This window comes from Aquarana catesbeiana, linkage group LG08, assembly GCF_042186555.1.
Source record: "Aquarana catesbeiana isolate 2022-GZ linkage group LG08, ASM4218655v1, whole genome shotgun sequence".
Taxonomy (NCBI): Eukaryota; Metazoa; Chordata; class Amphibia; order Anura; family Ranidae; genus Aquarana; species Aquarana catesbeiana.
This window is the reverse complement of record NC_133331.1, coordinates 165,479,514-165,502,236: the sequence shown is the minus strand read 5'-3', so window position 1 is coordinate 165,502,236 and position 22,723 is coordinate 165,479,514. Positions and strand designations below refer to the sequence as shown.

At 41.0% G+C, this 22,723-nt stretch overlaps 1 protein-coding gene across 7 annotated transcripts in view; it reads right to left on the bottom strand.

Annotated features, from left to right (window-relative positions):
* USP54 (ubiquitin specific peptidase 54) overlaps positions 1 to 22,723 on the bottom strand; it is a 249,867-nt gene that overhangs the window by 53,160 nt on the left and 173,984 nt on the right. For 4 of the 7 annotated variants that reach the window (XM_073596688.1, XM_073596684.1, XM_073596685.1 and 1 more), the window contains exons 10-14: positions 13,506 to 13,674; positions 7,877 to 8,047; positions 4,698 to 4,841; positions 4,213 to 4,590; positions 2,694 to 2,925 (exon numbers count right to left, since the gene is read on the bottom strand). In XM_073596688.1, coding sequence (XP_073452789.1) covers positions 2,694 to 2,925; positions 4,213 to 4,590; positions 4,698 to 4,841; positions 7,877 to 8,047; positions 13,506 to 13,674 — 1,094 coding nt within the window. The remainder of the gene's footprint in view (positions 1 to 2,693; positions 2,926 to 4,212; positions 4,591 to 4,697; positions 4,842 to 7,876; positions 8,048 to 13,505; positions 13,675 to 22,723) is intronic. The other 3 variants (XM_073596687.1, XM_073596689.1, XM_073596691.1) reach the window with 3 other exon arrangements.

Here is a 22,723-nt window from a genome sequence, read left to right as displayed (position 1 = left end):
TGGTGAACATACCTTTTATTGAATTTTTTATGTTGGCTTTTTTGTTTACATTCTGCTATCAGTGGGGAATCCTCCACTGACAGCAGAGATGAGACATGGTCAAGGACACCAGCAGGTGGATCTAAAAACGGATGTAAACTGAACTGAAAACGTATGTAAAAGCAGATGTAAACTTAATCCGTTTTTTTTCTATGCATAATCATGACTGAATGGATGATACCTGTGTGAAAGAGGCCAAAATCACACAGAGTGCGTGAGATTTTATATCATTGTTTTAAAGGTGTTTTGTGTACATTTTCACTATGCATTTTGTTTTTTAAAAGGGCAATAAGCATGAAATTATATACAGTATTTATAAGTCACCTGTAGCTATAGTTGCAAGCATCCACATTTTTAAATGCATACAAATACATGTAATGGCTTTTCAATGGTGCCATTCACACTGTGCATTTAGGTGTTTACCTGTTTTTAGAAAAACAAAATGCTGTGCATCCAGGATCCAAGTAGATACTCTAACACACATCTAAATGTGTAAATGCACCTAAACGAGGCCAAACCTGCTTTAAAGCAAGAATATCTAAAACCCAGGAAATAGTCATCTGGGAGAGATAAAATTTCTTTATAGCTCCCAGGTGCCTTCTCTCTCATTTAAAACTTCTAAATACAGGAGTACCAGTGTGAATGAGGCCTTATTCGTACAGGTCCCTGACACAGAAACATATTGATCTGCCATAACTTCTTAGGCCCCTTTCACACTGCCATTTTACTTCAGTTTCAGGGAATGCATGTGTAAACTCCAGGTCTATGGACCCCAACTTGCATTAAAGTCGGACCAAAGTTGTGCAGGGACTACTTTGAAGTCGGTGCGACTTGAAGTCTCACAGATATGAATGATACTCATTGGAAATCATGGGGTACAACTTGTCATTCGATTTTGCAGTCCCAAGTCGCAGGACAAGTAGCACAAGAGTGAAAAGGGCCTTAATCAGAAGTATCCTTTCATTGGAACCTTTCAAAGCTACAATTTTAGTGCAATTGTAAGCAGGCTATTATGCATTCAAGAAATAAAACTAAATATTCAACCACTTCACAAAACCGTGGTTCGTCCATATTTCAAGTATGCCATCCAGTTCTTGTCACTCAGGATGTGCTAGAATTGGAGAGTGTCCAAAGAATGGCAACAAAGCTAATAGGTGGGCTGGAGGACCTCAGTTATAAGCAACAACTACAAACATATTAAGCATCTCTCCAGGGAGAATAAGTTAAGAGGAGATAGCATAGGGAGGAAACTATTCAGTCTTGCGTCTCTTAAAGTGATACTAAAATCTCATTTTTTTTTCTTTAAAAATAACAAACATGTTATGTTTACCTGCTCTGTGCAGTGGTTTTGCACAGAGCAGCCTGGCTCCTCCTCTTCTCGGGTCCCTCTTCAGCACTGCATGGCCCCTCCCTCTAGTTGAGTGTCCCCACAACAAGCAGCTTGCTGCTATGGGGGCACCCGAGTAGAGCCGCAGCTCTGTGTCCATTCAGACACAGAGGCGCGGTTCTGACCCACCCCCCTCTCTCCTGATTGGCTAACTGACTTTGATCGATAGCAGTGGGAGCCAATGGCACCATTCCTGTGTCTCAGCCAATCAGGGGGAGAGTCTCGGATGGCCGAAGCAGTTGTGCACACTGCTGGATAGAGATGGGGTTCAGGTAAGTATTGGGGGGCTGAGGGAGGCTGCCACACACAGGTTTTTTTTATCAGAATGCATTACGATAAAAACATTCTGCCTTTACACCCACTTTAGGAAGACATGCGGCCACTCAATGAAGTTGGATGAGAAACAGTTTGACTTTAAATTGCGTAAGGGGTTTTTTACGGTTAGAGCGGTAAGGATTTAAAACTCCCTTCCACAGTTAGTGATGTCAAAAATTGTTTAGATCGGCATCTTAGTGGATGCAATATACAGGTTTACGAAAAATGGTAGTAACACATACACACAGGTTGATGTTTTATTCAACGTTACCAACTATGTCAATATGAAAATAGTGCTTCCAGTTATATATTAAATTAAAAAAAAGCAAAGATTTAAGCTTAAAATTGCATTAAAGCCATCCTGTATACAGCTTACATCATCACCATCCTGACTGGCATCATGACATTGCTCAATGTGTTACGCCAATTCAGGGCTCTTTTGGGAGTAACAAAGGCATTCCTATAAGCCAGATATAGAACAGTTTTCAAGTCTTTCCTTGAGAGTGACTTTGCTTGCCTTTATTTTATCTAACAAAGTAATTCACTACTGGGAGTGTGTTTTTTTTTTTCCCTGCAAGCTAATCTGCCATCGGGGGACTTGAAGGTTTTATCCATTAGGTCTGAGAGTGACATCAGAGTGGGCCTTTAAAGGAACAACTATGGTAAATGACGCTGGGGAGCTAGTCTCATGTGACATGTTCCACTTAAAGGTCCATTAGTAGCTTTGAGTTATAGTCCCACTTTTTTTTTTACTTCTAGAGTTTATTATCCAGGACTACATTTACTGTCCTATGATTTTCACTTATCACGTCTGTGTAGCTGATAACATCTTTTACATGCATTCACAAGATCTGAAGCAAACTAGCTTTCTGTTTACAGTATTTGTGGTGATGTGATTTGATCATTTTAGAAACAGGGAGTTCTTAAATAGGTTTATCTCCAGAGTTCTTACCGAAAAGCACTACAGTTTTCTGATAAAGGCAAGTCCATGCTGACGGGACTATTGCTGTTTCGTTCACTACTTTCATAGCCAGACTCCATTCTCTGGATGAGACGGGGCTGCTGGTGATCTCCAAGGTGAGAAGTGCCACGTCCCATGCCCCAGTTCCTGTATTTCACACATGGATGCATCTCCTTTGAATCAGAGTTGCCGTTCTCTCGTTCACTGACTGGAAATTCCTTGGCTATTTGCATAAAGGGCAAGATAGTAAAGGCAAAATCAAAACAAAAAAAGTTTACTGAAATGTGGTCCCCATTTATTATTCCAGTAATTCTGCGTATGGTGTGATACACAAATAGACCAGACCAGAAATCGGGAAAGTGTGCCAACACTCTAACAGGTGACTGCATTAGTGTAAAAATTACAAATTTACACCAAAAAAGTATCAGACCAACATCAAATACTAATATATATATATATATATATATATATATATATATATATATATATATATATATATATATACACATTTTTTTTCACAAGGTTCCCTGCATCTCTCATGTGTTAGAGGAATTCACATATTATTCTATATAACAGGGTTACTGACAGTAGCAAGAAAGCCAGTGTAGACAAACTTTGTTGAATGTCTCTTGGAGGAAAGCAAACTTTATACAGGAAACCTGAAAGGATAAGTTCACCTTTCTGAACATGTTACACCCATATTTAGGGTGTAAAGCTGGCCATACATGGATAGCAAATAGTTCGAAAAAGCGTTCGATAAGCCCGATCGTATGACTTTAGAAACGTTATTGGGCACTTTTTGATTCTCGAAATGCATAGGTTTTATGCCAAAAGAAAGATCCGTCATGTCAAAATTGTTTTGTGTAATCAAACCATTTTCTAAACATTAGTAGGGAAATCGATGGTAAATAGTTTGAAAAAACATACAGCGCATGCATGTGCATTGATTGGCAAAAAAAATTCCCATTTATGTTATTAACGATCAATACTATGTGGATAACAATTTGATACAATGATGGCGTTAACACATAGTCATTCTAAAAATCTTTTCCAAAACAAAAGTTTTTTCAAACTATTTTCTATCCATGTATGGCCAGCTTAGCATGCTCAGCATCTGCCTGCTCTCCCCATCCACACCAGCCACCTCCCCACCCCTGTGACAGCAAGCCAGAGATCTTCTCCCTGCACCCGCTGTCGCTATTCAAAAAGAGCGTGGCCATGCAGGGCCAACATGGCCGCATCGTTCATTCTGTGAATGAATGAACTACAAGGACAGGCGACTTATAGGTCTCAGTGAACTGCCAGGGAACTGATCTAAGTACTTAATTGATCTTCCTGTCAGTCAGTAACTGTCTTCCCATATAGGAGGTACGGGCAGATGGCTACACAGTCTGCAGGAGCCTGGCATTACACCTGTTGTCTGCAGTGTATGAATAGCTCATTAACACGTAAATGCTCAATTTTTTTTAAATGTGCAAAACAAGGGGAAAAAAAAAAAAAAACAACTTACCACAGTCTTCTGAAAAGGGACTCAGTGGACTATATGTAGGAATGATCCTCTTTTCTGACCTGAATATACTGTCCACATTCAAGGGCTCCCGTTTGGGGCGCCAGGTAGGTCGATACCTACAGGATAAGCCAGACTTTGCCTCATTGCTGTTTTCCAGCTCCCAGTCTCTAGGTTGTACAGCTAAACTGGAGAGTGGCTTAATCTCTGTCTGATCTACAGCACTTCCAACATGATGCAAGCTTTGAGTTGTCTGCGATGCCTGCGATGGTCTGTTGTGAATCATATTGCTAACTGTTGCTTTAAAGTCTCTCAGTCTACTTGAACTGCTGGAAAGTTTCAGCCCAGCTCTTGGAGCTTGCTTCTCCTTCAGCGTTTCACCTAATAAAGCAAAAAGCAAGAAAAATCAGAAAAGCAGCATGTCACAAAAAAACAAACACAATGGATGAAAAGAACGGAATAGTAAAGAGTAAGAAGCCTGTTAATACCGCAAAGCAGACCTTCACTATGATAACCTGATGATTGTGATTCATCTCCTTTTCTCCGAGGTCGGCTAGAACTTCGTTTTCGGTCAGTCAAAGGTCCTTTCCTTGAAAAGTGTCGCTGACTACACTCGCTGTCTGTTAGATGCCCTGATCGCAAGAAATAATAAAAAAAAATTACACAATGCGATCTCAGGGCCCAAAAGTCCCTGTAACTAGAACAATTTTAATTGTGAGACAATTAGCTACAATGTGCTCAGACACTGTGAATCAGATGATTTTTCTTTGCCCCATAGGATGGTGGATGAATTCAGGTAAAAAGGAAAGGAAACTGTGCTTGAGCAACATCGTATGAACAGGGACTCACTGCCAAATGACAGTGATCAATGATCATTTAGGAGGCTATGTTTTTGGCTGCCAACCTTTACAATATAACCAAAGACCATAATTATAACTATGACCTATGACTGTTGTCAACATCATGGCTCTAGCAACTGTACAGCCCTTGTATATGAGCATACAGCTGCAGACATGCTTTGGTCCTAGTGTACCACATCAGGATGCAGATGTACCATCAGAGGACCTTAACAAGTGAACAAACCCATATCAAAAGAAACATGGGTGTGAAGAATTAAAGTGCATCCCCAGGCAAAAAAACGTTTTTAGGTTTAAATAGAGGGCTAGACCTTCTGCCAAGTTTTTGTGGCCCTTTGGGGAGATTAACCCCTTTAGAGTGTCCCCCAGAACAATAGGCAAGGGACTCTTTCAATGGGGATACCTGTTCTGGCAGCAGTGGCATCACTAGGGTTGGTGTCACCTGGTGCGGTAATACATGGTGTCACCCCCCCACCCCCCGGCACTAAGCAGGCTAGTGGGTAGGTGTGGCTCCCCCCCCCCCCCCCCTTAACCTACCACAATAGATGGAGCTGGGATGTGATTGGGGGTATGGATGGAGCCAGAATTGGATCGGGGGGGGGGGGGTGGATGGAGCGGGGATGGGATCAGGGGGGTGGATGACGTGGGGATAGGATCAGGGGGATGGATGAAGTGGGTATGGGATCAGGGGGTGAATGGAGAAGGGATAGGATCAGGGGGGGATGGATGGAGCAGGTATGGGATCAGGGGGGGGGGAATGTATGGAGTCAGGATGGGATTGAGGAGATGGATGGAGCTGGGATGGAATCAGGATCAGGGGGATGGCTGGAGCGGGTATGGGATCGGGGCTGGGTGGAGCTGGGAAGGGATGGGGGGAATGAATGGAGCCAGGATGTGATGGGGGGAATGGATAGAGCGGGGATGGGATTGGGGGAATAGATGGAGCCGGAATGGGATTGGGGATGGGATCAGGGGGGATGGATGGAGCAGGTATGGGATCAGGGGGATGGATGAAGCCGGAATGGGATCGGGGGGATAGATGGAGACGGGATGGGATCAGGGGGATGGATGAAGCTGGGTTGGGATCAGGGGGGATGGATGGAGCCAGAATGGGATCGGGGGATGGATGGAGCCGGGATGGGATCAGGGGGATGGATGAGCGGGTATGGGATCGGGGGGATGGATGGAGCTGGGATGGGATCAGGATCAAGGGGGATGGATGCACGGGTATGGGATCAGGGGGATGGATGGAGTTGGAATGGGATCGGGGGGGGATGGATGGAGCCAGGATGGGATCAGGATCATAGAGGATGGATGAACGGGTGTGGGATCTGTGGGAGGGTGGGTGGAGCTGGAAGGGATTGGGGGGTGGATGGAGCCAGAATGGGATTGGGGGGTGGATGGATCCGAGATGGGATCTTTGACTTGGGGGGGTGAAAGGATATGTGCTAGGCGGTGCTTTGGGAGGGGAGAGGAATTGCGCTGGGGGAGGGGGGGTCAAACTTCAAATCTGCCCTCTCCTACTTCTAGTACAAGTCCTCTCCAACCCAAAACAAAGAGCACCCCCTAGCACCTATTCTCTAGCCCCCCTAAAATCACTCCTGGCAGCATAACTGTTACCTGCCAATGCCCCCAACCACTATGTCCCCTCCTCTGCAACACTCCTGCACCCCCATAGCAACGCCACTGTCTGGCAGACAACTATCTATGCATGGAATTCCCATCACTTTTGGGAAATTTCTCTAACTTCCTGTTGCATCCCTGGGACAGGATCAAAGAAAAGTTCCTCAATGGTGCACAGGTAGCAAAGAAGAAAAAAATGGCAGGGGTTTCAACCCTTCCATACTCTAAAACCCCAAAAAATGGCTATACATATACTTTAGACCTCTGTCACACAGACTCCGTCAAGCAAATCCACCTGCTCAGCGGGGGATCTGTCCGCTGATCCCCCCTGAGCAGGCAGATGAGGGGTCCATGTCTGCTCAGCTTATGCCAAGTGGACATAAACACAGTCTGCTGTTCTCTATGGGGCGGTTGGATGGAAAGAGACCGTCTATCCGTTTCCATCTGACTGTCATCTGATCCAATCTTCTGGATGGATGGGGAATGGATCCCCGTTCGTCTGTTTTTGGCGGCCCAGATCAGATCAGGTGCAGGTTGGTCACATGTCCATTTACATCTGCCTTCCCATAGAGAACAATGGGCCGTCTGATCAGGTCCACTTGAACAACGGACAGGTGGAACCGATCATTCTGCTGGTGTGAAATGGGCCTTAAAGTATCTTAAATGTAGCAAATACACTAATTATGAGCTGATGTGTTTGCAAAGCAAAACAGACTGAAAAATCGATCAAACAGCCACCAGAATTTTTGTTTGCCAAAAACGTGGCTAACCTGTTATGTCTCATGATTGCATCCATGAAACTGGATTATTTTTTAAAGCTTCTTGATAGCAATTTTTTTTTTTATTTAAACTTTTGCAGCATAATTTCTCACAAACCTCAAGTCTCAGTTTATGAGATGTTGGGCTGATATGCTGGAGTTCACCACAATAAATGGCAATAAATCTATCTCAGAGAAACATCTAATCATGACTCTCACAGAAAAACATGCAACCTACTTAGATACCTAAAAAAAAAAAACAAAAAAAAAAAAAAACAAACAAAAAAAACACAAACAAAAAAGTGCACAGTGAAGGTGAGAATGTGCTGCTGATGGGGCCATAATTAAACTGAAACTGTTGCTTTGCAAAAGTCAACATATGGATTGAAAATCTAGTTGTGCAGAAGATTCTCAATACATCATACATACCAGTATCTCTGCTGCTCTGCGACGCAGCATCGTTCTCAAGGTTGTAGATGACAGTGCCTTGTGAGTCAGAGGAGAAATGGCTCACCACAGACTCATGATGTGAGTGCTTATAGTGACAGCTGTCTGTGGAAGAGTCTGTCCTTGTATCACTGGAGATAGATGGCTCCCTGCCTGATGGACAATACAGAGATCACAGCAATTTAGGAGAAACAAAAGATTTCACTGTATCTTACGTTTAGCTCAGAAAAAGGCTACCAACAGGCACATTAGTTAAATTATAAAAAAGTGGAGCAAAGAAAGTAATAGTAAATAAGAAATCTGACAAGTTGCCTTGGGCATGAGCTCAGATGAGCAAGAACATTCTATGTGTTGCCAAACTCTCATAAGGACTTGTGAAAAAATTACAAGTATCAGAAAGTAAACATCCTTTACCTGTAAGCATACTAAAGCATATTTAGGAAGTGAGAAAAAAGTAGCTGCATTAAAGCAAGCCTACTTTCAAGAAAATAAAATTGTTTTTAAAATTCTTGCCATAAGATTAAAAAAATGGTTACAGAAGCACTAAAATATTTACTTTCACTGAGGTCACAAGTGGCTGGTCACAATATAAAGGCCAATACATTGGTCATTTAGCGACTAGTCATTTGGTCAACCCAAGGCCAACAACCTTGGATTGAGGTTTAGACAGAGGCAGCCAGTTTGAAGATCTGCCCTAGTACCAATCACAATTTGCAAAGACTGTATGACCTTTGCCTTGACGATAATCAAGAAACTGCCTTGTGTGGGCACTCACAGTAAAAAAACATCTAGTAATTGCAAAATCTTTTGGGCACTATTATGTCATGGCTTTTTACTACTTAAACATGGTCGCCGCATTATTTTGCCCCCTAGCCACTAAGATCTATATTCTAAGCCAGAGACTATAGTAATATAGCGGCCATGCCTAGTATGATTTTGAAAACATGGCCGCATGTAATTCCCTATTGAGTTATCCTTGCAAAAACGGTTGCCGAGTATTGGTTCTCCATAGGCTTCAACAAAATGGCCACCATCCCTTTAGATTCAATGATGTATATAAGGACTGCCTGTAAACCCGGCTGTTTTCCCCTGAGGAAGTCACATGACCATGACAAAACGCGCAGGGCAGAGCCGAGGTAGACACAGACCAGAAATGACATATAAAGGAAGTCTGTACCAGTATTCTCTCACACTTTCAATGCAACGTTAAAGTGCTTTTCTTGTAAGTGCATTTCATATTATATAAATTAGTGCTTTACTTCAACTACTACACTACGGGAGATTCTTTATAGGTTTTCTTGTAACACGAGCAAGGCAATATGGCTGCATGAATTCTAAGGAAATTTAAATGGACAGCATCCTTTATTCCCTAGAGCCATTGTTGATTCCACCAAGATAGACTCTAGTGGACAGGAGGCCTCAGTGTGTTCAATCTAAGGAGCTGAGAGACCCTGGTGTTTTGTAATCTATTACAATTTAGGAGGTTAGGGTTCTGAGAGCACTTAGGTGGCACAAATTGTATACATACACACAAATATATATATATACACATACATACACACACACACATACACACACATACATAAATACACACGCATATGAGCACATGCTGAGATTTACACATGGTGCGGGGAACCATTGCCACAGAGGATTGAAGTTTACTATTATTGGCTTCAATGACTATGTGTCTTAAAGAGAGACAGTCTATTTGCACATAATAACACGTTTTTTACATAGAACTGTTATAGTGTTATGTATCTGAGCATGCATTTGATTTTTACAATTATTTGGTCTTTCTGCGTTTACAACACACACATATTTTGCACAGATTATTAAAGTCACTGGGTATTTAGATAGCAGTGCAGCACTTTTTCCAGTATCATTATTTTACGAATATAAAACTACTGCAGCAGGCCTTTTAACTTAGCTCTTCAGTAGTATAGCACTTATCTAATTCAATGCTTATTATGTCTTGCACAGGGCTTCCAATGTGCTGAAAGTACTAATATTTGATTGAAAATATAAACATATTGGATCCACTGGAACAGGTTTACATTCTCAATTTTTAGATCGGACATTCAGCAAGCCACTGCGTCTTGTTGTGCTCCTAGCAGTGAACCTCCCACCATCCCCCGTCTACTTTTCTTTTCTCTCTGTATACCCTCTATTCCCCCTACCCTTTCTCTACCACATTCCCACCTTGTCTTTGAGTTCTCACAATACTTACCTGCTTCCCAAATTAAAGGGAAAATACTCTGTCCTATTCATTTACACGGTTTTTGTAAGGGTCTGTTCCACATTAGTTCAGTTCTATGTTGGTCTCTTCCCTGGTAACTGACTAGGTGATTGCATTCTCGGCCTGGATGTCTATGCATTTAGTGTTTTTATGTACTTCTTTATTTTTATTATGACCATAGTATTCCTCTATACTGCACTGTATATGAGTGTTCTTTTTGCATCTTATTAACCTAAGAAAGTAGGACATTTTAAATAATGAATTTGCAAAAAAATAAATACATATACATTTGAAGATCATCAAAAAGGTAATTTATTACAAACAGAGTGATATATTCCAAGTACTTCTTTCTTTTAATATTGATGATTATGGCTTACAGCTAGTGAAAACCCAAAATTCAGCATCTCAGAAAATTAGAATATTGTGAAAAAGTTTAATATTGTGGACTCATGGTGTCACTCTCTAAATAGCTAATTAACTCAAAACACCTGTAAAGGTTTCCTGAGCCATTAAATGGCCTCACAGTCTGGTTCAGTAGGTTACACAATCATAGGGAAGACTGCTGATTTGACAGTTGTCCAGAAGACAGTCATTGAAACCCGCCACAAGAAGGGTAAGTCACAAAAGGTCATTGCTAAAGAAGCTGGCTGTTCAAAGAGTGCTGCATCCAAGCATTTTAATGGAAAGTTGAGTGGAAAAAGTGTGGTAGAAAAAGGTGCACAATCAACAGGGATAACCACAGCCTTGGGAGGATTGTGAAGCAAAGCCATTCTAGAATTTGGGGGAGATTCACAAGGAGGGGACTATGGCTAGTGTGAGTGCTTCAAGAGCGACCACACACACACACACACACACACACACACACACACACACACACACACAAAAATGTATCCAGGACATGGGCTACAACTGTCGCATTCTTTGTGTCAAGCCACTCCTGAACCACAGACGTCAGAAGAGTCTTATCTGTGCTACAGAAAAAAGGACTGGACTGTTGTGCAGTGGTCCAAAGTCCTCTTTTTGGATGTAAATACATTTTGCATTTCATTTGGAAATCAAGGTCCCAGAGTCTGGAGGAAGAGTGGAGTGGCACAGAATTGAAGCTACAGGAGGTCCAGTGTGATGTTTCCACAGTCAGCGATGATTTGGGAGTCATGTTATCTGCTGGTGTTGGTCCACGGTTTTATCAAATCCAAAGTCAACACAGCCATCTACCAGGAAATGCAAGAGCACTTCATGCTTCCCTCTGCTGACCAGCTTACTGGAAATGCCAATTTCATTTTTCAGCAGGAATTGGCACCTGCCCATACTGCCAAAAGTACTAACTCCTGGTTTAATGATCATGGCATCACTGTGCTTGATTGGCCAGCACACTTGCCTGACCTAAACTCCATGGAGAATCTGTGGCGTATTGTCAAGAGGAAATGAGAGACACCAGACCCAACAATGCAGACGAGCTGAAGGCCCCTATCAAAAGCAACTTGGGTTTCCATAACACCTTAGCAGTGCCACAGGCAGATTGCCTCCATGCCAAGCCGCATTGATGCAGTAATTAATGCAAAAGGAGCCCCGACCAAGTATTGAGTGCATACAATACTGTACATACTTTTCAGTAAAACATTTCTGTATTAATAATCCTTTTTTTTAATGGTCATATGTAATATTCAAATTTTTTGAGATACTGAATTTTGGGCTTTCATTAGCTGTAAACCATAATCATCAAGCTTAAAAGAAAGAAATGCTTGAAATATATCACTCTGTGTATAATGAATCTATATATTATAAGAGTTTCACTTTTTTAATTTAATTACTGAAATAAATTAAAGTGGTTGATAAGCCACAGTGTCTTCTTGCTACAATCTCGTCTGTTATAGTAAATGATGTGGCCCCAGTGTATGTGTTTTGTAAAAAAATAAGCCGCTGTATACCTTTATTTTATAGCGCCCCCGGGTGCTCACATGACTGACCGCCTCTCTCCTCTCTCGATCTGACAGCAAAGCGGGCAGGGCTGAGAATCATCTGCTGATTTCAGCCAGAAGGAGAGGAGAGAGGCAACCGGTCACGTGAGCGTTGAACGGTGCTATGAATAAGGTATACAGCGGCTTATTTTTTACAAAACCCTTACACTGGGGCACTTCATTTCCTATAACAGACGAGATTAACAGACACTATTATTTTAGCAGCAGAAGGAGGGCTGGGGAGCGTATCGGAGCTGACAGGCAGGGAGGGAAGGGAGAGAGAGAGGACAGAGGAGAGCAGCGGATGATGGAGGCGCGTAAACTGACCACGGTGTCAGGGCTCAGCAGCCATGATAAACCGTGGTCAGTTTACAGAGGGGAGGGCAGAACCAGGCAGGATTAGCCAGGTATTTCAGGTGATACAAGGGGCCAAAATGAGACAGCACTAGCACTCTGCTTTATAACATGCTTAACAGGAACAGAATCTATTTTTTTTTTTTTTTTTTTTTAGGGCTACAAACACTAAATTTTTGATGATATTCTAAGGATGTGATGTAAATGGCACATGTATGCATATGAAAGTATCAGCAGCTGAGGATATCCTGTCTGTAATTTCAATGAACTGTACAAGTTATAGAGATATAATTGGGCAAATAACAATTGTGCTGATATTTTACTGAACATAATAGGGGGAAACCAAGGAAAACCTTGTTTGTGGAACCAAAAAATAGCACTGCTCTGAAGACCCTAATTTTCCAGTCAAAGTATTGTGTGCTGGCCGAGGGAGCCTGTCCCTGATTCATGCACCATCACTATAACTAAATGAAGGCTGCACTCCGATGAAAATACTTAATCATATAAAGCTTTATTCAGCCAAAGCAAATATGCATGCTGGAAGTCCCCACCTGAGAACAGCACCTTACTTAAGCCAGCCATATACAGATCAAATCTGCTGGTTCAGCAGGGACCGGCCCAAGATTCGATCCATCTATAGGCAGGCTGACTGTACCCAAGTCGATCCATCGATCAACGTGGGTACAACAAGCATCTCTGATTTTTAGCATGTAATAAGTGCCAGTGGCTACAGCCACTAGCAATAATCATTGTGTTCTCTCGGCAGGAACGGCTCCCCGCGCTTTGATTCATACAGTCTACAACCAGCTTTAGAAAGGGCATTTCAAAGGCAGGAACTTCCAGCACACTTGCTTTGGCAGAATAAAGCATTGGAGTGCAGCCCTTAGTTTGTAAAAAAAAAAACAACAAAAAAAAAAACAAAAAACAAAAACCCTGAAAAAATATAAAAAACAATGTCTTCTTTGTACACGAAAAGCCTGACTCATAAGAACACATAGAAGTAATATTAGCCCTAGGTTAGACCCAACTAGTTTATGGTTACTGTGCTCAGATAAACACATACCTGAATCCTCACTGTCATAACAAGTTCTGCTGTACTGTCGCAAATCCATCTGAGACAACATGTCTGGTACAGTTACTGGCGTTCCCCTGGGATCAGCATATAGTAGCAGTAGTGGTTGGTAGTGACCTTTAATACACTTCGTAACAACATCTTTCCATTTTGGACCAATCTGAATGGAAAAAGGAAAAGCACATAATAATTTATATCATTTGGTTTGCATTATAGTGTAAAGTCTACATTTTTTGCTCATATATTATATATATTAGAGCTGCACAATTAATCGTCAAGAATCGTTATCGTGATTAATCGTCAAGAATCGTTATCGCGATCTTGACTAAAGTGTTTCACAATTCTTTCTATGCAAAGAATTCTCTCTGCTCTTCTGAAGCCACAGCCCTCAAAAGAAAGGAAGAGAAAAACCGGGCAGTCTGCCAACAAACACAACATTCTTTTTTCAGTTGAACTTAAGTATAAACATTGTAACAGTTTGTCAATGGAATAGACTTCCTGTGCAAGTGAAAAAAGTTTAACCACTTAAACACTAAACCTTTTTCTGACATTTGTTGGTTTCAAGTTAAAATCATATTTTTTTGCTAGAAAATTACTTAGAACCCCCAAACATTATATATATTTTTTTCTAAAAATGGCAGTCATTGCAATACTTTCTGTCACACCGTATTTGCGCAGTGGTCTTACAAGTGCACTTTTTTAGGAAAAAATACTTTTTTTAATTAAAAATAAAATAACAGTAAAGTCAACCCAATTTGTTTAGTAGACTCCCTAGAGAATAAAATGGTGGTTGTTGCAATATTTTATGTCACACTGTATTTGCGCAGCAGTCTTTCAAATGCAATTTTTTTGGAAAAAAATACTTTAATGAATAAAAAAAAAAAAAAAAAAAAATCTAACCAGTAAAGTTAGCCCTTCTTTTTTTTGTATAATGTGAAAGATTTTACATTGCGAGAATCGTGATCTTTTTATCCTAAGCAAAAAAATTGTAATTCTCATTTTGGTCAGAATCGTGCAGCTCTAATATATATACATACACATATACATACATACATACATACACAGAAAAAAGTATCTGAACTCCTTGGCATTAACTTGTGTCTGCAGTCATTTTCCATTAAATGAGATATGATCTAAGTACTAACAATAGACAAACATGCAAACAATTCTAATTTCTCATGTTTTTATTGAACACACACATTGAACATTCACAGTGCTGGAGGAAAATTTAAGTGAACCCTTGGTCTAGCTGGTTAAACCTCCTGTGGCAGCAATGACTTCGGTAGCTCTGCAAGTGATTTCGGTAGCTCTGGATCAGACCTGCACATTTAGGAGGAATTTTTGACCATTTCTCTTTACAAAACAGCTTCAGCTCAGACATTTTTGTAGATTGGTGTGAACAGCTCTCTTGAGATCATTCCACAGCATCTCTATAGGGTTAAGGTCTGGGCTCTGACTGGGCCACTCCAAAAGGAGAATTTTCTTTTTCTGAAGCCAGTCTGTGATGAATTTACTTCAATGCTCAAGGTCATTGTCTTGCTGCATCCAACTTCTACTGAGGTTCAGCCGGCAGTCAGCCACCCTGACATTATCCTATAGGATATTTCAAGAATTAATTTTCACCTCAATGAAGGCAAGTGGTCCAGGTCCTGAGGCAGCGAAGCAAGCCCAAATGATCATGTTCCCTTCACTATACTTCACCATTGGGATGATGTTTTTGACGTTGGTAAGCTGTGCCTTTTTTGCATCATACATAGTGCTGAGTATTCTTCCCAAACACTTCAACTTTTCTTTCATCAGTCCACAAAACATTTTCCAAGTGGCATTGCAGTTTGCCAAGGTGCTCTTTGGCAAACTTCAGGCATTCAGAAATGTTTATTGAAAGCAGTGGTTTCCTCCATGATATTCTGCCATGTACACCCTGTCTGTTCGAAGACTTACATATGGTAGACTCATGAACAGAGAGGTTTGCCAGTTCCAGTGATGTCTTCTTTACCTCATTGTGGAATTTTCCTTGTGCCTTGGTAATAGTCTTGGCTGGGTGCCCACTTCTAGGAAGAGTAGACACAGTACTAAACTGTCTCCATTTATAGACAATATGTCTAACTGCTGACTGATGGATGTCGAAACCCTTTACGATTGCTTTGCACCCCTTTCTTGCCTTATACAACTCAACTACTCTTGACCGTATGGCTTCAGAGAGCTCCTTTTTGCGAGCCATGGTTTACATCAGCTGATGCTTATTATAGGCAGCAATCTTAAAATATTTGAATGTCTTTTATCAAAGCATCTTTAAACCATGCCTCCAAACTCATTTCATTAACTGGACTCCAGGTGTGCAACTAATGACTTTAATTAGCTTTCTTTGAAGTATTTAGTCTATAGGTTCACCTACTTTTCCTTTCAGTAATGTAAATGTTTAATAGGTGTGTTCAGTAAAGACACAAGAAATCTGAATTGTTTGTGTTTTATCAGCTTGTGATTGTAAAGCTTTGATTATTTAAAAAACAAAAAAAAAAACAAACATGTCATACTTACCTCCACTGTGCAGCTTGTTTTGCACAGAGTGGCCCCGAACACCACCTTCTGGGGTCCTTCGGCGGCTCTCGTGGCTCCTCCCCACATCAGATAACTGCCAGGAGTTTTTGAAAAAACACAAGGGTTTACAACCCCTTTAAGCACATTGTGTTTGTCTATTGTTGTGATTTAGATGAGAATCAGATCACATTTTATGGCAAAGGTTTTAGAATATATATATATATATATATATATATATATATATATATATATATATTGCATGTATACAGTACTGTGCAAATGTTGTAGGCAGGTGTGAAGAAATGCTAAGAATGCTTTCAAAAATATATATTTTAATTGTTTATTTTTATCAATTTACAAAATGAAAAGTGAGCAGACAGAAGAAAAATCTAAACCAAATCAATTTGTGAACACCCTTTGGCTTCAAAACAGCATCAGTTCTTCTAGGTGCACTTGGACAGTTTTTGAAGGAACTCGATAGGTAGGTTGTTCCAAACATCTTGGAGAACTAACCACAGATCTTCTGTGGATGTAGACTGCCTCAAATCCTTCTGTCTCTTGATGTAATCCCAGACAGATTTGATGTTGAAATCAGGTCGTTGTGGGGGCCAAACCATCCCATCGAGGACTACTTGTTCTTTACACTGAAGATAGTTCTTAATGTCATTGGCTGTATGTTTGGGATCATTGTCCTAGTGCATAATAAGTCTGGGGCCAATCACACACCTCCCTGATGATATGGCATGATGGATAAGTTTATAAGCCTATATTTCCCAGCATTGAGTGTGCAAGTGAACCTAGAAGAACTAATGTTGTTTTGAAGGCAAAGGGTGGTCACGGCAAATATTGATTTGATTTGGATTCTCTTCATTTAATCTCCTTTGTGTTAATTGATAAAAATAAACTGAACACTTCTAGTTCTGAAAGCATTCTCAATTAACATAATTTATCCACACCTGTCTACTTTTGCACTGCACTGTACATCTAAATCAGGATGTGTATAATATCTCCAGAACAGAAGCAGTGAGGAATCTGAAATGTTTGCTAAATCTTTGTAATAAACAATGTAGACTTTTTTCTTGCACCAAGACCGGCCTTTAATTAACAGCAGCTCTAGATTAGTTCACGTAGAAATAGATTATGTTAAATACATGGTTAAAAAATAATGATTTTGTCATTTTAAAGCGGGCTTGTTTCACCAACTCATCTGATCCTCAAAATAAATGTATGTACAGTCATAGCCAAAAATATTGGCACCCCTGCATAATTGCGTTTCATCTGTCCACAGCACATTCTCCCAAGCTTGGGCTTTCTCATGTAAGTTATGGCAAACTCTTTGATCAATTTTTCTCTCTCATCCACGTCCAGGGAGATTAGCTACAGTGCCATGGACTATACTAGGAACAATAAGATCTCTGGAGATGGACTTGTGACCTTGAGATTGTCCATGCTTTTCCACTATTTTTGTTTTCAAATCCTCAGAAATAGTTTTGCCTGCTCTTTCTTTCTCAATGCTCCATGTGGCACACAGACACACAACAGAAAAGTCAATTGTTCACCATTTTAACTGGTTGCTAATGTGATTTCTATATTGTCAGCACCTGCTAATACTGGTGAGTTTATTTACAAATTGCAGGAGCATCACAAACTTGGAATGCAATTATTTCTTACAATTTTAAGAAGGTGCCAATAATTTTGTCTCCCATTTTTGGAGTTTTGCATGGAACGTGTCAGATTTGGCTTTATGTTTCTCCACTTTTTTGTGTCATACCAATACAAACAAAAGAAATAAACATAAGAATGCCTAAACATTTGTAATTGCAACAATTTTCTGGGCGAAGTGGTGCATTATCTGACAAAAATACAGGGGTGCCAATATTTTTGGCCATGACTGTAATGAGTAAAACTGTACAATGTATACAGAACATGCTTTAAAAGGTTAGCTTGCACACTAGTGATAAAGAGCATCTGGTTAACCAAGTACTTACAAAATGGTTACAAAACATTCACGCTTCATTTAGATGTGTGGTTGGGTGGTGGCAAAAATGTGCGTTTGAGCTGCATTTTCACCAACCACCATCCCTTAAGCTGCAATAGGCTGCGAACGAGTATTCACATGGCGTGGACAAGCCTGCCAAATGCTACACATTAAAGCAAATGGGGAAGCAACTAAAACACCTTGCAAATGTGTGCAATGCACGCAGTTGCGGCACATTTGTTAACAAATATTGAGTTAAAACTGTCAGTGAGGAAGCATTGCATCGCTTCCTTACCAACTGTCAGTAACCTCTGATGCACTCCAAATGTGGATTGGGCTTTAGAAGAAAGATTTAGACACCTCTAAATATACCCTAAGGCTGCTTTCACACTGGGGCGGTAGGGGGCGTCGGCGGTAAAACAGCTGTTTTACCGCGGTATTCGTCCGCTAGCGGTGCGGTTTTAACCCCCCGCTGGCAGCCGAAAAAGGGTTAAAACCACTCGTATAGCGCGGCTATAGCCGCGCTGTCCCATTGATTTCAATGGGCAGGAACGGTTTAGGAGCGGTGAATACACCGCTCCTTCACCGCTCCAAAGATGCGGCTTGCAGGAGATTTTTTCTTCTCCTGCCAGCGCACCGCTTCAGTGTGAAAGCCCGAGGGCTTTCACACTGAACAAACAGCGGAGGCTGTTTTGGGGCGATTTGCAGGCGGTATTTTTAGCGCAATAACGCCTGCAAACCGCCCCAGTGTGAAAGGGGCCTAAGAGAAGTGTCGAACGGTTTTCTTGAAGCCTTAACCATTTCCTGCCCAAGGACGTCATATGTTGTCCTGAACTTTCAGTGGGAATATCTGAATGATGCCTGCAGCTTGTTTTCAGCTGGCAATTCTGTGCACCATAAGAATTATCATAGCGGCAGTTTTGCCGCTTGATCGTTCTTACAGGTGATGGGAGGGGACGAGCATAGAGATTTACGGTCACCGGTCATCTCTATGACTGTCGGAGGTCTGGGCACGACGTTATGACGTCACGTCCGGGCCGCGGATGTAAACAAAGCCGCGATCGCGGCTGGTAAGCATGAGATCGTGGATTTTTTTTTCCGATCTCATGCTTTCCAGCCTGGAGGAGAGATGTGGGGTCTTATTGACCCCACATCTCTCCATAAAGAGGACCTGTCACGTATGATTCCTATTACAAGGGATGTTTACATGTTGTAAAAGAAAGTAAAAAAAAAAAATAAAGTAAAATAAAATAAAAAAGTAAAAATGTACCTTGTCCCCAGTAGCTCGCGCTCCGAAGCGAACGCACACGTTAGTCTAGCCCACATATGTAAACGCCACTCAAACCACACATGTGAGGTATCGCCGCGTGCGTTAGAATGCAAGTAACAATTCTAGCACTAGACCTCCTCTGTAACTCTAAACATGTAACCTGTAAACAATTTTAAAGCGTCGCCTAAGGAGATTTTTAAGTACTGAAGTTTTGCGTCATTCCATGAGTGTGCGCAATTTTAAAGCGTGACATGTTGGGTATCTATTTACTCGGCATAACATCATCTTTCACATTATATAAAAAAATTGGGCTAACTTTACTGTTTTGTTATTTTTTAAATCATGGAAAATTTCTGCGCAAATACCATGCGAGATAAAAAGTTGCAATGACTGCCATTTTATTCCCTATGGTGTCTGCTAAAAAAATATATAATGTTCGGGGGTTCTGAGTAATTTTCTAGCAAAAAAATTATGATTTTTACATGTAGGAGAGGAGTGCCAGAATAGGCCGCTATGGAAGTGGTTAAGAACACCCTTCAACTTCAGTCTGGTTATGTGGAATGCAGTGCTGAAACACGCAAAATCCTGGCGTTAACTCCTAAATTATTGTTTAGGAGAATCTGCTCTCCCATTAAGAACACCTCCACAATGGAATGGGATGGGGAATTGGTAGCTCCAAAAAAGTGGCCTGATATCTTAATGTTTTGCAACTTTGTGCTGAGGCTGTGGCTTTTCATATTGGTGTTCTCAAGCTAGGATTAACAAATTCCTATGTTTACTGGGCTTAAATAAGCATGTGTTAGCAAGGACAAGTAATGTACATAATTGGGTGCAGGAAAATATATTAGGCTGCATACCTAAATGCCCACGTATTCATTAAGGTTTATTAAGAAATTCTTGAAAGCAAATTCTTGAAAGAAATTTGTATTTGAAATGTGTAGAAATCAATGTATTCCATATCTAGAGAAATTGTTTCATGCCACCAAACAGCCATTTCAAGAAAAAGTACTTTTAAAAGGGCATAACAGATAGTTAATATTGGACAGATATTTAATATTGTTTGTGGTAGTAACGGTTTTACAGGTCACTCAATTTCATTTCAGCTCAATTCAGTTCAGTGGAGTCTTAACTGATCAAATGGGTGACAGCTATGAAATTGTATCATTGCTTGAATGCACTGGCTTCAATAAGAACTCACTTTCCACAAGGTGTATAGGGACGACACTTGGAAATCCCTAACCGCTGGAAGTATGCATGAAAGCACTTCGGAGGATTCCAGTAGAGAGGCTGCAAATGTGAATTCACCGCAAACAAAGAGGAAGAGCCATCATATTTTTTTCTCAGTGCTATAAACAAAGGTCTTCTAGCTCATGAATTCATTTAGGCTCTCTGTAATAAAGTTTAATTTATATGCTGTCCAACTCCATTAAAAAAGAAGTATGGGTTTGGGGGGGTTTTCCTCCATCATACTTGCCTCGGTGGATGCAGCATTGTTCCGATGCTGTATCCGTCTCCCGGCGTCTCTACACTAAGAACCGAGCGATCGAACACTAACGATGGCTCAGTTATCACAGCTCCCTGAGCAGAGAGCTGCTGACTGTCAATCAGCAGCTCTCCGCTCCTCCTCGCTCATTGGAGCACTGAGCTGTGGAGGGTCGGGGAGTGGCTGAAAACGGGTGTGACCCATAGGAGAAGTTTAGCCAAACGAGCTTTGGCTATAATTTTCCTTTAAACACACAAGTTAGGGCAGTAATGCTTAACCCATGGCACTCCTGATCTTCCTCAGAGGTAAAGATGAATTTTTAGTAGTAGTTTCTTCTACTCCATTCACTAAATTATGAGGGTAAACGTAACAGAATGAAGAAGTTTAGTACTGCTGCTATCTTGTCATTAGAATTACAATATCCATGAATACCACTAGTATTGGGAACCATAACTGATTCTCACCTGCAATCTTTAGATTAACATACCTCAGAATAATGACCTGTGCCAAGAGAAGGTCAATCTACACTCCATTATGCAGCAGCTTAGGCTTCTAATTCTGAGATTTTAATGAAAACTATAAAGAGTGACCCATCTGGAGCAGTTGAGGTATGCAGATTAGGTGCCTATTATATAGCAAGTTAATAACCAACTTACTCATTTGCACTGATTTTTAGGCAACTGAACCAAGAAGGGACATTAAATGATGTGGATTGGGAGGGTGTATGCAATGTGAGTGGATGTGCAGCGTCTTAGCTCTTACAATATATCCTGCTTGGTTATCCTTTATTGGGTCTGACAGCACCCTGAATCTGAGTGACTATAACCGCTAATGCACTCACCACACTGACTCTGTGCAACAGTGGCCTTTGGACTGTTGCTTCTCCCCTGAATTACAGTTATGAATGAATGAAACAATCCAATATAATCTGAAGTGCAGACTTTCAGCTTTAATTCAAGGGGTTGAACATGAATATAAAGTACAAATTTTAGGAACTGCAACCATTTTTATACACAGTCCCCCCCACCCCATTTTCAGGGGCTCAAATGTAATTGGACAAATGAATATAATCATAAATAAAAATGTTAATTTTTAATATTTTGTTGAGAATTCTTTACTGGCCATGGCTGTCTGAAGTCTGGAACCCATGGACATGGACTGGGTTTCCTCCTTTCTGATGCTTTGCCAGGCTCTAACTGCAGCTGTCTTCAGTTCTTTGTTTGTGGGTCTTTCTGCCTTTAGTTTTGCCTTCAGCAAGTGATATGCATGCTCAATTGGGTGATTGACTCGGCCATTGCAGAATATTCCACATCTTTTCCTTTAAAAGCTCCTGGGTTGCTTTTGCAGCGTGTTTTGGATCATTGTCCATCTGTACTGCGAAGCGTCGTACAATGAACTTTGCTGCATTTAGCTGAATCTGGGCTGACCGTATAGCTCTAAACACTGCAGAAATCATCCGGCTGCTTCAGTTTTTTTGATCCGTCATTCTGGTACAGATTATTCTTAGTTTCATCCATCCAAAGAATGCTTTTACAGAACTGGTCTGGCTTTTTTACATTTTTTTTTGGCAAAGTCTAACCTGGCTTATCTATTCTTCAGGCTTATGAATGGTTTGCACCTTCTGGTGAACCCTCTGTATTTGCTCTTTTGAAGTCTACTCTTGGTTGTAGACTTTGACAATGATACGCCCACCTCTTGGAGAGTGTCCTTCACTTGTCTGGATGTTGTGAATGGGTTTTTCTTTATTGTCTTTATTTCTTTGTTGTCTTCCGTGGACGTCCGGGCCTTTTCATGTTGCTGAGCTCACCAGTGCGTTCTTCTTTCCTCAGAATGTACCAAACTGTTGGTTTGGCCATTCCTTATGTTGCTGCTATCTCTCTAATGGATTCGTTTTGTTTTTGAAGCCTTACAATGGCCTGTTTCACTTGCCTGGACAGCTC